General features: G+C 41.3%; 1 protein-coding gene across 5 annotated transcripts in view; it reads left to right on the top strand.

Moving 5' to 3' along the window:
- The first annotated feature begins 786 nt into the window (after positions 1 to 786).
- The window catches only part of slc38a3b (solute carrier family 38 member 3b), a 271863-nt gene continuing 256676 nt past the window's right edge, over positions 787 to 15973 (top strand). For 2 of the 5 annotated variants that reach the window (XR_014601213.1, XM_084063413.1), the window contains exons 1-3: positions 787 to 1037; positions 13512 to 13648; positions 14674 to 14694. Coding sequence is in view for 3 of the 5 variants with exons in the window: in XM_084063413.1 (XP_083919539.1) it covers positions 13545 to 13648; positions 14674 to 14694 (125 nt within the window). In the remaining 2 variants the exon portion in view is untranslated. Of the gene's footprint in view, positions 1038 to 13511; positions 13649 to 14673; positions 14695 to 15973 lie in introns of those variants that run through there. The other 3 variants (XM_084063414.1, XM_084063415.1, XM_084063416.1) reach the window with 3 other exon arrangements.

Here is a 15973-nt window from a genome sequence, read left to right as displayed (position 1 = left end):
AGGGGGGGACCAAGCTATGGGGGGCCGGGTCGCCTACACAACAGTTTCCCAAACACTGGTTCGGGAATTTGGAACAGATTCAATGATGAATTCAAAATCATTTCATGAATGAATAAAAAAAAGAATCTGAGAAATTCCATAAATTCGAAAACCAATGTTTAGGTCCTTGGGGGAGGGGGGGGGGGGGGGGGAGGGGGTATACCAGGGGGTCCCTGGCAAAATGTGTTAATATGGCTTCACACTCATTTTAACCACTTTGTCCATATTTTATAGGCTACTTTGGCTATTCAAAAATAGCAGATATACAAGCTCATAGCACGGCACATGGTGCTGCAGAACTGCTATTTTTGAAAAATCCCTGGCACAATTTCTTGAGATGGGGGGTCCGCAGCCAATACATATCATATTGGGGGTTCTTGACATGAAAAAGTTTGAGAGACACTGGACTAAATAATGGAATATCAAAAATAGTGAATCTACAAGCTCACAGCACTATGAGCTTGTAGATCTGCTATTTTTGAGAAAAATCCCTGGCACAAAATATCTTTGAGATGGGGGGGGGGGTCCGCAGCCAATACCACATATAATTTTGGGGGTCCTTGACATGAAAAAGTCACCCCTTCTTGTCAGACAAGGAGAAGTAGGCGCTCATCATAGTGGCGACGCGCTAACGAATTAAACAGAGGCACTGGAGACTGGAGAGGAGGCGGATCTAAAAAAAAAAAAAAACGACCCCCACACACACTTCAGCTCGATCTGCTCAATGCGACCATTTCTACTCTCAGATCCACACACACACACACAGTCACACACACACTTTCCCCCCTGAGGTTGAGAGATCAGCCAGGCTCCGTGTTGCGCCACTGCATGCGCGCAAAAATATATACAAGTATTTAGATTGTAAAGAACAAACATCGCAGAGGAATCTATACTACACGCAAGAAAACATTGGAGAAATCATCAACTTATTATATTTGCCACTAAAAACCTGTGGAATTAATCTGAAAAGCAGCGGAGAAACCACGAGCCATTCTAAGGTAAGACTGATCGTACATCTGTTGCGTTATTTTGGTTCCATTTGGTGATATGTTCCACAATGTGATCATTACAGGCAATGTCATCCATGCATGATGTTTTATTCGTTCTGTTTTGATAACGTTTTTCTTGCAATCAATCCGGGAAAGGGCATAAAGAAGCATAGCCCGTCTTTGAAACGTGATAACGTGCGTTTAAATGACTCCAATAAGGCAAAACAAGCGATAAGAAAACGGGCAATGACTGGGTGTTGAATGGCTATTGACTAATTCGATTTGTAGTCTATGATCTATGACGGGATTGATTGTTTCCTTTGTGGGGGGATAATCAATGATCCCCCTATGAGCGCCAATAAGCGCAGATGTGAGCCCACCACCAGACCACCATGTGCCTTCCTTCCTTGGAAGGAGTCAGTTGTCATGTTCATTGTTCTACACACCACTGTTTCCCAAACGGTGGGTCGGGACCCATGTTTGGGTCGCGGACCAATTGTTATGGGTCATAATATCCCTTGTTTTGTTGGCCTAATTATTATTTCAAAACATGTTTGTTTTTTTTTAAATCTAAAGAATTCCATAAATTTGAAAACAGAAGTATAGTGAACACATACGATCTATGTGAGCTAGTTTGGGTTCACTATATATTATTTTGGGGTCACTAGTTTGTTTGGGTGCTTTTGCTTGAGCTAAAAAGTTTGTGAACCACTGCTTTAGACCACTGGGTGGGTGTGTGTGTGTGTGTGTGTGTGTGTGTGTGTGTGTGTGTGTGTGTGTGTGTGTGTGTGTGTGTGTGTGTGTGTGTGTGTGTGTGTGCGTGGCATCATTGATATGGGTCAGTCGAGTGGATTTCAACCCCTTTTCATTTCTAGTACCCCCAATTTGATATGCATTATCTAGGCTATGGACCTGGATGAGAGATCCTTATTTAAACATCTGGAACCCCCATTCTACACTGTAAAATCCTCAGTGTTTAAAACTCTGAGAGGGTACAAATGGAACCAACTGGGATCCCCCTAAAGGCGGTGGTTCTCAAACGTAACATTTTCAAGGACCTCTCTTAACTCTGACAGTGTACAAATGGAACCAAATGCATTTGGTTCCATTTGTACACTGTCGGAGTTACAGACTTGTAAGGGTCAATTTAGAACCCCCCCCCCCCCCCCCCCCCCCCCGAGGAACCTTGTGAGTCCCTGGACCCCTCTTTTTTGATAGGACATCTATTAGGTCTAATATGCACTTAATAAAAGTAACGGTTGCCTATGTTTAGAGGCAACAGTTTAGGCAAATTGTTGGAAGAACTGCAAATAGAGCAAACCCTAATAGTCATTAGTCTATTTTAGAGCTCACAGGAAGCAGGTTTCTTTTTGCATAACGATTAATGCCCTTTAGGCCACTAAAATAGAGCAACCAGCAGCTTCATCTGCATGGCTTGAATGTGTTCGTTTGATTTTATCTGCGGGAAAATAGATGAATTGGACAGAGTAGCATGAACGCACATTTAATGTATTTTTGTATTGCACGTACTATACATCATTACATTAATGGTGATATTATGACAGAAACCATTGGACTACGTAATTTAAGCAGTATAAAGCAAGTATGTTGAGAAGTAGTGTCTGATTGATTTTTGAAACATTTCAGGTTTTAGACGTATCATTGGATTTAGGAGCCTTCATATAGGATAAACACATTGTGTCAAGCGTATGGATTCTTCCATTGTGCACAGATGGGAGTGGCGCTGGTGAGAGAGGGATGCTTTAAACGAGGTTGATCGCTCCACATGTGGCTCAGGCGTGCACCGAGAGTACCGAGAAAGATTCTACGTAATCGTGTTTGTGTGGGTGGGCGTATGTTTTTGACTTTGGCCTCTATCTAAACACCAACAACACCCTACATGGGAAGCACCACGTCAGGTTCACGATTGAAGTGGTGGTGGGCTGCGGGTTAGATAAGCAAGAGGGAGTCATTGACCCCAGTCCAGGAGCAGATCAAAGCCAGCTGACCACTAGTGACCAGGGGAGCGGTGGACAGGTGGGACAGTATAGCTAGATGGGTCCCTCTAGCTGCATGGGAAACATGAGGGAAACAGCCAGCTGTGGTCATCTGTCACTCAGACACAGTTCTGTGAATATCTGTACTGTACTAGCATGGAGTCGGAGCAGTGTTACGTGTCAAGTACACTGCAGAGTTTATTATTATCATGCCCCCCCCCCCCCCCCCCACACCAGGGCTACAAATAAGCATTGAGGTTGGACCTGACCTTGCCATGTGCCTGTGTTCTATTTAAATGCATTTTATTTAAGTCTTTGGAAGGTCGTATCTATGCCTTTGTTGATGCTGTGTGTGCTTCAAATGTCATTGTGTTTGCCGCTGCTGGAGTTGCTGCTGGTTAGAGCCGAACATAGCTGATCTACAAGCTCACAACGCGTAGCAATGCAACGCGCTGCGAGCTTGTAGATCGGCTGTTATCCTAGAAATCCCATGCCTTACCTTTCAGTATCAATGACACAGACCAAGGAGTGAACTATGAATCTACTCTAACGGAAGGGAAGCTAAACTGTCAGGTCGGCTCAAATTGTTTTATTAATAGGCTGCAACAGTGTGTTATTATCAGTGGAAATGTCATTGCAAAACGTGAACCTAACAGTATCTGCCAGTCTCCACACATAACATTGGTGGCAATGTTATGTGTGGAGACCGGCAGATACTGTTTCTCATGTCACCTGCAACCATTAGAAATCCTGTTCCTTCTCATGTGATCTGTTTCTTCTATAAACAACGTGCTGTACAGTAGGCAGCTGTCAGACTTTACAAGACTAACAACAAAAATATTGGCACACATGCAAACAAAATGTTAGCCTCTTTGACTTTGTTTTAAATGCAGTTCAAGGCATTGGAACATGGAACTTTTGGGGGAGGAAATTTATATTTGATATTGTAGATATAGTAGCCTGCATTTATTCAAGGCTAAGTTTCTCTTCTAGTGGGATATACAATTGCTCATATTGATTTGTAGGCTATTTCAGTATTTATTTTTCTTTTCCCTTACTCACATTTTTGTTCCTTACAAAACACACTTTTTATAGTACACTCAGGTGTACTATTGACACTGGTTCTCAATGTGGGGTCCAGGGACCCCCAGGGGCCGTTGAGGGGGTTCAAAGGGGTCCTCGGCTACGTGATTGATAGTTAGGAACCCAAAAATGTACCCTTATGGGTCTGTGATTTATTTATTTTTATTTTTTGATTTGGTCCCTGAGATTTAAAATAAAAATGGAATGGGGTTCCGTGGCCTAATGCATATCAAACTGGGAGTCTGTGAAATGAAAAAGGTTGAGGTCCTAGTGAGTTTAGAAGGGGGGTTTCCCCCTCAGCTGTGTTTGATCCTGTGCGGTTCTTTGTCTCTGCTTTTCACCTTCTATTTTGTTTACAATTTACACACATGTGCGTAGACACAGGCGTGCCCTGTGGGGACCTCCCACTGAGCTGCATCACAACATGAGGCTGGAATAGCAGTCACGTTTCCACTGGCTGTCATCAATGTCATCCTTTGTATTGAACTGATTGGCCTGTGATAGCGTTTACCAACCTGTGGGCCGGGGGCCCACTGCTGGACCGTCAGGTTTATTGCAAGTGGGCACCCAAATAACAGGTAAAAAAAAAAAAAAAGCGTTTAAGTAGTTAGAGCTGCACTATGTAACTTTCCTCTTCTACCCCGGATTTAAACCCTTCCTGTGCAAGTACTGAATTTCTTTTTACCATTGAGTCTGCTTGCTTGCTCAGGGGTCAGAATAAATTGAATCTTGACCATCAGGTCAAAATTTGTGTCAGATCCTGCGTCTATACGAGACATGATCTTTGACACAATCTAAATGTCTCAATAGAAGAGCAGGGAGACACAATACAACCACCCCAATAAGTTATATTGAATTAACATACTCTACCATACAGATTGGAAAAACATACATTTGTTTTTGTTTTTTAACATAGTGTCGCTTTAAATGTGTAATTTGTTAGTTTCTGTTTTGAACTTGTGAACTAGCACCAATATTCTCTTTAATCCTGTTTGACTCAAATAACCTGTGTCCATACAGACATTGACATCTGAATTTCCCCTGCGGGATCAATGAAGGTCTATCTATCTGTCTGTCATTCTATTTCAAAATCTGTTCATTGAGCAATGACAATGACACAAGTGTCATTGATCCCAGCCTTCACAGGTACAGGAACAGAGTGAATTGAGTTCATTGGGTCATTGCCGGAAGGAAGATCCATTTGAATGTTAACTAAGGTTACCCTACTATTATAGTGATCTTTTGACTCCATGACACTTGTATTTGGTAAGAACAGCTTGTCATTACAATATCATCATCACTACATCTGAGTTGACTCATGACTTCTTTGTTTGTTTGGATCGAAATGTTTGCTCACAAACAGAAGTTTAGCACTTCTTCTGACTAGGGATGCAGCGTTTAGCAGATTTTGCTATTGACCACAATTCAAAAAAACAAGTGTTTATTGTTATTACATTGTATTATTGTTTGTATTATTTGGCTACTGTATTATTTGTGTTTTGCCAACAAATAAATCTTGTGATGAAATATAGTAAAACCTCTACTTTATAAATACTTTTATGATTTTATAAGCTAAAATAGTAAATGTTTGCATAATACCATCATTGAAAACCATAAACCAGTTTTCTTCTCAAATTTTACCATCACATTCTATAATCGTTGCATCCCTACCTCTAACTAGCTAAATACTTCTCTGTTTTATTTTTATTTTGTAAAGCACTTTGTAACATTGGCAAGAAAGGTGCTATATAAATAAAATTCATCACAACTCAGTTCTAACTGGCTTAAAACGTTTTGAGCGGTCAAAAAAGTTCATCCTTTGTGCAGATTTCAACAAGCAAACAACCCTTTTTTTTTGTGTAACATGTTGACTTAACAGAGTGAAAGCGCACATAGCTACCGTGGCCACAGTGGAGAATGTTTGGGTCAAGTGCCTGTCACTATCGTAGGACACAACCACATGTTCCTCTGTCCCCTGCACTGCGGGCACGTGGCGGATAAGCTGGCACTGCCTGGCTCTCTTGCTCCCTTGGCTGAACCTCGTGCCTGTTCTGGACACACTGAACTGGGCATGCTCATTTTCATGTGCCCGCCACGGGCCACCACCCGCTACCACCACCCCCTGTCCCCCGTCCCCAGTGCGCCACGTGCCTTGCGCTACTGCTAACCATCTCTAAGTGACAGAAGATTAACCACTTAAACCCCTCTACTGTACTTGGCACGCTATTTTTTGACTACACCGAATCTCTTTGCCAAAAATAGCCGATCTACAAGCTCACAACGTGACGCAGATCTGCTGTTTTTGGCAAACCCCCAAATATTGATGCTGGGATTCAGGTGGTTAAAGGTTTCATGACATTCACTTTATCATGGTCCTTCAAATGTGTATTAAAATGTTTTGAAAAAAACTGAAAAATCCACTCCAGTGATCCATGGCAGGTTTTCTTCTCTCCGAGGGATTTTGCCTGTCAATCATCGCCTCTGCCCCCCCCCACCCCCCACCAAAGGAAAGGATAGGGGAGGGGAGGGGCGGGGGCGGGATTAAAGGACTATGACGTCAAAGGCCAATCCCAGAACTATTTTAGCCTAATTATTCAGAAAACCCCAGACCACAGAAAATCCACTGAAGTTTTTTGGGGTGTAATTGAGGTCATAAAACAAAACAAAAAACTAAAATGAATGTCACGAAACCTTTAAATTGGAAACGCCAGTAAAGTGCTTCTCTCTGCCCTGAAAATGACATTTTGGCTGTGTGTAACTAACGTTATGTTACATCCAGTCAGTTCTGACCCAAATATCGACGTTAGACCATTCTGTCAGGAAATGTGGTTTTAAACATGACACAGGGGTCATTTCACCTCCGTTGTGTCAATGGAAGACAGAACAACTCAAAGATTGGAAACTGCAGGAGTGCTTCTCTCGTCCTGAAAATCACATTTTGGCTGCGGATGTGATGCGTTGTGAGCTTGTAGATCTGCTATTTTTGAACATGTGTGAAAGTGTTAGAACTACTGATTTAGGGGCATTTGTAGAATTGGCCTCAGGTGTGAATATGCATTAAAAAACTGGCATAAAGTAGCATGTGAGTTCAATGGTTTTGCCACCCTCACATCTGGTCAGGCATAATTAGATGTCATTTAAGTCCAGTGACCCAGAAAGGGACACAGTCCCACATTATCACTCTCATGGGGATACATGACAAATCTGTTACTCAACACAGTGTCCCACACTGGACTCAAGTCAGTATAGTGTAAGGTGACACGCATCGTCCTTATAGCTTATAGAAGTGGTAATGGATAATTTGTCTCAAACTGCAAACAATGTCATGTAAAATGTATACATGTTAGATTACATTTTTATATTTATGTCCAAGCATATGGCAGTCTGGAAGAAATATGTGTCAATATGACTAGACCTTTTAGACTCATTTATTAGCGTACAAAATAACACAACCCAAGAAGTAGCCTACAAAGGCTTTCACAAAATTAAAATGCAGGATAAGCTATGTTTTAATTTAAAGGGCCCTGCTGAAAAAAACAGCATAGACCATCATAAGCTGTTTTTTGCAGGTGGTTTTCTTTTAAGAACAAAAAAACAACGACCCTTTGTTAAAAAGGTTAAGCTCTTTATTCTGAAAGTAATCATTGGTATCTTGTTTGTTCAGTAACAGGTATCTCCTGTTCTCTCCAGCTCTTTAGTAAACAGAAAATACATTTTCAGGTCAGGATACACTGTAGAAGTGTTCCAGTCCCAATTTGTTTGCTCATTTATTTAGTTTCACTTGTTTATCCTGTATTCTTAGAGTTCTCTCTCCTGATTTGATATATTTAATAATTGGTATCCTGATCTGAAAATGTACTTTCTGTTTACTAAAGAGCTGGAGGGACGGGGAGACCCCTATTACTGAACAAACACTCGATAGCAATGATTACTATTGGAATATAGATATATTTAACACACATTTTAACAAAATTATTATAATATTTACACTTCAAGGCTTTAATTTATGAATGTACTAGTCTACTAATTAAATCAAGCAATTCCAGAATGTCGTCTTGATGACATGACAGGTCATGGGAATAAGTCTAAAAATGTCCTTGAACATCATGAGTATTGTTTTATAGTGGCTTCTCACTACGGGCATCTAATCACCATTATCATTAGAGCCTGGAAGCACAGAAAAATACAACCTCTCCTTTAATTCCATAAACAGTGCCCTGGTGGTTGTTCCCGATACGTAAACAGCAGGGCTACATCTAAAATAAACAAGAAATGATGACGTAGTCATATTAATACCAGGTTGCTCTCTCCAGCCAGCGTCCCCGCACGGAACCAAATGGACCCGTGGTCCTGTACACTTTCGCTCGCGGAGTAACAAATCGCTGTTGGAGGCGGTGCTGTGTGTGTGTGTGTGTGTGTGTATGAGGAGTCAAGTCAATAGTTTGTTTGGTGGCGACGACCACACTTTTTTTTGGGGTTCTGGGCTATGATCCCATAGCATGGGAGGAGTATGGGGAAGTCTCCCCATTGGCTTAAAGGATTGAAGGACAGCCAATGATGAAAAGGTCGCTGGAAAGTGTTTAGAAAGTGTCGAGAAAGTGTTGAGTAGTTGATCAGTCTCTTCCTAGACCAGGCTGCAAGCAACCTGGTAAAAATAGCTAGTCATTTTGCCTATTAATCCTGTGTTTTTACTGTATCCTACTGGCTCACCTGCCAGTGAGGAGCCCCCACCGGGAGGCTCCTCCCTTTCAACAACCCCCCCAACCCGGCTGTCAGGCGCTGGACCTGCCCATAGGACTCAGTGCCACAGGGACAAAGATGCCCCTTCCGCCTGCCGTCCCTCCCCCAAACGTGTTCGCACAGATGCTCGGCCTAGTCGGATGCACCGCGGTGCATTCTAACCCCTATGCGCCGCGGTGGTGGACTGGTACCTTCCCTCTGCGCCACCCAAGCGCCAAGTTTGTGTCAGTCCTACTGATTCATTATGTTCACTGTAAAAATGGTAGGCACGTATATGTAGGCTATGTGGTACTTACAGTAGCTTAGAGACATTAACTCTGTTAGTGTTACTGTAGTTATCTTTAGATGTGGGATTAATGTTACCGAACGATCCATCTTACCTGCATGTCCCGTTTTGAACTGCATGTGAATGTTTTGGCCAGTTTATACTGTTAATGATTTAAATACACAGCACACTTGATCAGGTTTCACGTCAACAATCTCTTAACACCACTGTCAATAGTCTGTAAGTGTAAGCCCGAAAAGCCTTTGATTTGAAACACAGCGGTTAACTTGAAACAAGTATGGGCCAGGTAAAGTTAGGCTTGATCTTGGTAGCTTACATGAGTGATTCTGAACCTTTAAGGACACCCAGTTTGATATGGATTAGGCCACGGACCCCCATTTGATTTACATCCTGGGACACATACTGTTGAATCCTCTGAGAGTGTAAACATTGAACCAGATCGACCCCTTAGGGGGTCCACTTGGTTCATAACAATCTATCATTTAGCTGGGGGGGGACCCCCTAGAACCACCTCAAGGACCCCTGAGGGTCCCCAGACCCCTCGTTGAGAACTTACAGGCACCCAAATACACCTGGTACCTATTGTGACAGCTATCTTCAAATGCTATAACATATAGTCTAACCACGCCCCCTGAAAAAAGCGAATGGAAGTTGTTTGTCGTTTCATTATATTTTTCAATTTCCATTTATGCTAAGCAGCAAGCTATATGCGTAGACTAATTTGGTTTACAGCAGGACAAATGTACGCGACTGCAAAGACGAAACGGGATTGGGGCGAGCGGCAGACACACGCTGCAGTTTCTTCGCCTTTACATCGCTTCCTGCATGACGGAAGCATTTGAAAATTATCAACAGTCAACAGTCTGTGTCGAGAGGCTATGGCTTTGATAACTCTCTCTCTCTTCACATAACGATGCCAGTCTTGTCTTGTCTTGTAGCTCCCGTACCATGTATAGTGGGTTTGATTTATAGCGGTCTTGATTTCTTTTTAAAGCTGTAGTGGGGATCTATTACCCTCTCTAGCTGTGAATAGCGGCACCAAATGATCTCCTGGCAGAAGGGACACATTGGAAACAATTAAGCCGCTGTATGCTGGTCTTCTGCCCGGAAACCGATCACAATACACCATTGTTCTTTACCACTCAGCACTGTATGGCTCTGAGATCACACTGGGAAATGGTAAAGTGGCCATCATTGTCACCGGGGTGGCCAGTGAATTGATGCTTTACAAAAGAGAAAGAAAAGAAGGGGTTCCCAAACTCGTTTCACCTCCAGACCTAAAAGACACATTTGGTGTCGCCGCAGGACCCAAACTTACAAAAATGCATTAAGAATTAATCACTTAATCCCTATTACAAAAATAGTGAAAGCAGCCAATCTACTGTACAACTCACAACGTGTCACAACGTGACACATCGCAGGTCTGTTATGTTCTCTATTTCTGAACGTTTTCTAAATGTTCTAGTCATTTTCATTGTTTTCTTTTAATTGTAGGGTAAGTAATATATATATATATATATATATATATATATATATAATTATTTTTTTGTTAAAAATGTTAAAGGACTATATTCTGATAGTAATCATTTCTACAGAGTGTTTGTTCGGTCACAGGGTCTGGGTCTCTGCAGCTCTTTAGTAGTAAACAGAATATAGTACATTTTCAGGTAGGTGACAACATTTAAGCCAATCAGGAGAGAGCACTGAAAATGCATTTTCTGTTAAATAAAGAGCTGGAGAGACATGGGAGACTCCTTTTACTGAACAAACACTCTATAGCAATGAGTACTATCAGAATGTAGAGCTATTTAACACTTATTTTAATCAAAGTTAATCACTTACCCTACCTTTAATTTGAAAATAAATAAATACATAATATAAATGGGACATTTGCTGGTCAGTGCACCCACCATCCACTGTGTGTTTGTGAAACACTGACCTAAATCTTTTATCCTTCATTCCTCACCTTACCTCCACAGTCCACACCATGTCCTCATCAAACCTCTCCCTGCTGTTCATTAGGGGAAGTCCCTGCTGGGATGTATCATTATAGCATTAACCTAATTACTGTTTTTACAAACCAGAACTTTCTCTGTAATTCAGGGGTTCCTTGTTATGAGGGACTTGTTCTTGTTTTGTTTTATCACCTAGTTCTGTTTGATTCGCAGACATATGGTTTGTTGGGGGGATTTTTTTTTTTTGTGGGGGGGGGGGGGTCATTGGTGTGTAATTTACTTGAATATGTGATTATTATTATTTTTTGGAATTTTATGACTTTCACTCCACTACAACTCTAATAGCTCTATGGTCTTGTTGTCAGAGTGTCCACCCTGAGATTGGGAGGTCAGAGTTCAAACCCCAGCTGAGTCATGCCAAAGACCATACACATGGCACCCAATGCCTGAGTATCTGTACTTTCACTCCTCAGCTCTGTGGCCTTGCGGTTAGAGCGGTTGCCCTCAGAGGTCAGGGTTCAATCCCCCGGCCAAGTCATACCAAAGACAATAAAAAATTGTACCCTATTGTGGAAATAGGAGAGCTACAAGCTCACAACGCGATGTATCACCACCACGCGTTGTGAGCTTGATAGGAGTCGCTTTTTAAATGTCATTGATGTTAATAGAAAATATACTTTGTAATTTGTACTTTTGAATACGGAAGTATTGTGTTAAAAAGCATATGCATTTTAACATTAAAGTATTTTTTAAAAGCAAGTACTCCAGTACTTTAACTCAAGTACAAGTTTGACTTTCAATTGTCGCTTGTGGTTGAGTAATAGATTTGACGAGGGGTATTTACAGTTCAACTCAAGTATTGAGTACTTTGTCCGCCACTGGCCTGTAGGCTTGTGCCATTATTACCCATACAACACAGCGATCAAACATCATAGGGTGGTCACACACTTCAAATAGACCTTGACCTTTGACACTTGTGCTTCGGACTTGTTTGCTTTTACTCGGTTAATGAAGTTCTGGCAAACAACAACATTGTCATGTCGTCCCGTGCTTTATCTCTGCTCAGTGAGAGAGTTCACAGGTAGGGTGTAGGGAGTGACTGTGTCAATACACAACGAGAGACATCATAGCCATCACATTTATTGTGATTCGGATGAGCAAAGTCACAGTACGGCACTACCCTGCAACGATGTGTGCTTGCATTGTGTGCCTCTGTCAAAGTCAAGAGGATAAATGAAACCACATAATGCAGTATGAGGTATCTGAAGGTTTATATTAGGGATGTACGGTATAAACCAGGGGTCTTCAATGTTTTCAGGCCAAGGACCCCCTAGCTGAGAGAGCGATGAAGCAGGGACCCCCTCTATATTGTATAAAATTGTGTTTCAGATAAATCTTTTCTGCTCTTTTTTCCCTCTACACACCTACGTGTAACTCTTTGCCAAAATAGGATCTAGATCTGCTATTTTTGGCTAAAGTTCTCCTCAGAAAAGGGATGCTAGGGTTCAAGTGATTAATGTAAAACAAAATAATCATATCACACAAAGATTTGGGGGACCCCCCTGTAGTAACTCTGCGGACCCCCTAGGGGTCCCGGACCCCCTGTTGAAGACCCTTGGTATAAACAACACAGAAGGTAGCTTTGTACTCAAAGTCCGTTTTTTCTGTTTGAATTGGTTGTATTTCATAAAGTGTTTTTCCCTTTTTACAAAATACAGTGCAGTTTTGCACAATAAGAGCTGCTGTGCAGTTGCCATGCTAATGCCTTACCTCTTCTGAATCAGTTATATTGAAATGATGAGGAAAAATGTATATACCGTGATATATACCGTTACACTCAGTGCTCCAAAGTATGCCAGGATATACATTTTATATTCTGTACTGCTCAGCCCTACATGACCTCTCATTAGGCCCACACTTATTTGAGCTAAATTGCAATCCTTTTGTATAATTATTAGAATAATTTCCACTCCTCTGTAAAAAAAAAACTGCTGGATGAAATGAACAGAAATGTCATATTTCCATCATTATTTCCACGTTGTTGTCCATGCTCTTTTAACCACTTTCAACCTTTTGTCCCTATTTTGGGCATTTAGGACAAAACATTTCATAAATATTCAAAAGTGTATTATTTTTTTAAATAGCAGCTCTATAAGACTGACTATATATAAGATATGACTTTGTTGATTGTTGCCTGTTTTGGCCATAGCACATTATTTATTTTGATTATTCTTACAAACCATTGTCAGTCATTTCTTTGTATATTTCAGTAATAGGCTTTGCCTAAAAGGCAAACAGAAGTAATTGTATTTATATGTTTCAAAGTTCAATGCCAAAAACACAATTAAATCATTATTTGCATGACAATTAATCACCAGCTATAATTTCATGTTCGTGACAGCCCTACTCTCTCACCCTACAGCTACGCAAAACTGTGTGACTGACAGCTGTGACCATGCAGCCCGCCCAATCAGAAATGAGCATCTTAACCAATGGGAAAAGGCAAGATTCAATGGATGACACCAGCGTACCAATGAAGAGCCTGCCGGAGGAGGATCAGTGAGTGTTACCATGACAACAAACACACGCTGCGCTATGCGGGCAATGGCATTTTAACACAGCATGTACCATAGCATGTAGCATGTTGCCATGATTATCATAACACAGACCTTGGAGAATAGGCTCTATGCACAGCAGTCATATTGGAAAGAAATTGGGCCTCTTCCTTGCTTCCTTCACAGGTGTTACCAATGATACTAATGAAGGCTCTGTTCCATTCTGGTCAAACAGAGTCAGGGTGCTGATATTGTGCATGTTGGCTCCCTGGAAAGACTGCTACTGCACCAATCACTGAGTATGGGTCCCAAATTGGGGTTCAGGGACCCTCATGGTTCCTTGAGGGCGTTCCAAATGGCTCATTACGGCCGTGGTACTCTGAGAGTGTACAAATGACGCGTAAGGGTCCATTTGATTCCATTTGGACATTCTCAGAGTCCTTGAAATTAAGAGGTTTAAGAACCGCTGGGCGACACTAAATGGAACAGAGCCTTCATTAGTATCATTGGTAACACCTATGGAAGTATGGAATAGGCCCAATTTCTTTCCACTATGGCTGCTATGCATAAAGCCTATTCTATATTGGACAGAAGATATGCAGTGACTGTGTCACCTTGAGTTGGTATTTACTGCACTTCAATCGACACTCATGGCAGGGGATCATTATTTATTCAAAGATATCACAGCCATCCATAACCACTGGTGGAAAGTACAGTACTCAAGTACTGTACTTTCCACGGTGCTTTTACTTTACTTACTTTAGTATTTCCAGTTCTTGATACTTTATACTTCTACTCCAGTACTCCAGTACATCTCAGAGACAAATATTGTACTTTTTAACTCACTTCACTTATTGGACAGCTTTAGTTACTAGTTAATTTACGTTGCAGATTTAGATTATTAATAAAACATGACTTACAGTATGACTTGTTTCCTGCCTGGATAATGTTTGTTGTGTGTGTTTCTAACTGCATGTTTTTTGTCTTTGACTCAACCAATGCTTGACCGGATACTTTCTTGCCATACAGCAATGGCACTCAAACAGTCAGGTATGTTTCTAAAGATCTCAACAACGGGGTTGTTTGCATCCTAAATGTAATCTGCTATCATTTATACCATATCGTTAGGTTTAGGTGGTCCTCAAAGTGGGTTAGGGCTTAGGTTCCTGGGGGGACCCTTACAGGTCTATAACACTAAGAGTGTACACTTTCTGGGCCCTATTTTGTGCGGCGTCTTATGCCTTATGACTAATCTTATTAGGCATTTTTATTATTTTTTAAAACATTTTAAAAGAGTGAAAATATCCTGTTTTTCAAAATAACAAAAATTACTGGTTGACAAGTGGTAGGACACAGAAGATACGGATTGTGGATTTAACCTATGGGAAAGTGTCATTGGTGATGTACAGGGGTGGATGATGGGCTGTGCCCAGGGGTCTCTCACCTCCATGGCCTCAGCCAACCCAAGGCCCCATGGAGTCAGAGGCCCCTGGTTCTAAGGTCAAAGGTGATACACTTGTGATACACTTCACAGTGGACACTGGAGTCCAGGGGTCCCTGGAGTTCATGGGCCCCTGGAGTTCAGAGGCCCCTGAGCACTCTTGGCCTTGCAAAATTGTGTTTCACTTTAAATATTTTGACGTCCATGCATATCCTATTGTCAAACTATTGGAAAATAGCCTCATGAATGGCCAAAGTTGGTTATGAGTAAAAATCTCCAAAATGCTTGAGTAAGATCGGCGCCTTCAGGCCTGGTTATAGTTTGAGTGTCGATTTTTTCTGTAACACCCCCCACCACCACTAATCAAAATGACTCCATCATAGTCTTATAGTCATCTTTGTGATTAGTGCCGAGGTCTCCTCAGCACGCTTTTCCTCGAGTGAGAGTGAAAGTGTGCAGTGTGTGGGAGCATGTGGGAGCTCGCTCTTCAGCCACAGTTTAAATTTAAATATGTGACAGCCAGCAGTGTGAACAATAAATCAATGGCCATTTACTGTATTGTATATTAACTTTGTTTGTAAATAAACCATTCATTATTTAAAACCATCTTAAAACATTTAAAATGAATAAATATGTTTTGATTTAGATTATAAAATATGAAAATTGCCATTGGAAAAAAACAAAAATCAAACGTATGCCTACTTACTGTAATTTGTCCCTGATGCTGTCAAGTGTGACCTATACTGAATAGTTACAGGTAACAATAAAGTATGTAGTGTAAAACATGTAAAGTATGTTAAAGCTACACTTTTTTCAAATTGAATAAAAGGTTATTTTGACCAATCTGTATGGCAGAATATGTTAATACTAGATAATGTATACAATTGC

Source organism: Gymnoscopelus microlampas (assembly GCF_963454915.1).
Source record: "Gymnoscopelus microlampas genome assembly, chromosome: 7".
Taxonomy (NCBI): Eukaryota; Metazoa; Chordata; class Actinopteri; order Myctophiformes; family Myctophidae; genus Gymnoscopelus; species Gymnoscopelus microlampas.
This window is presented reverse-complemented; position numbering and strand designations above follow the sequence as displayed.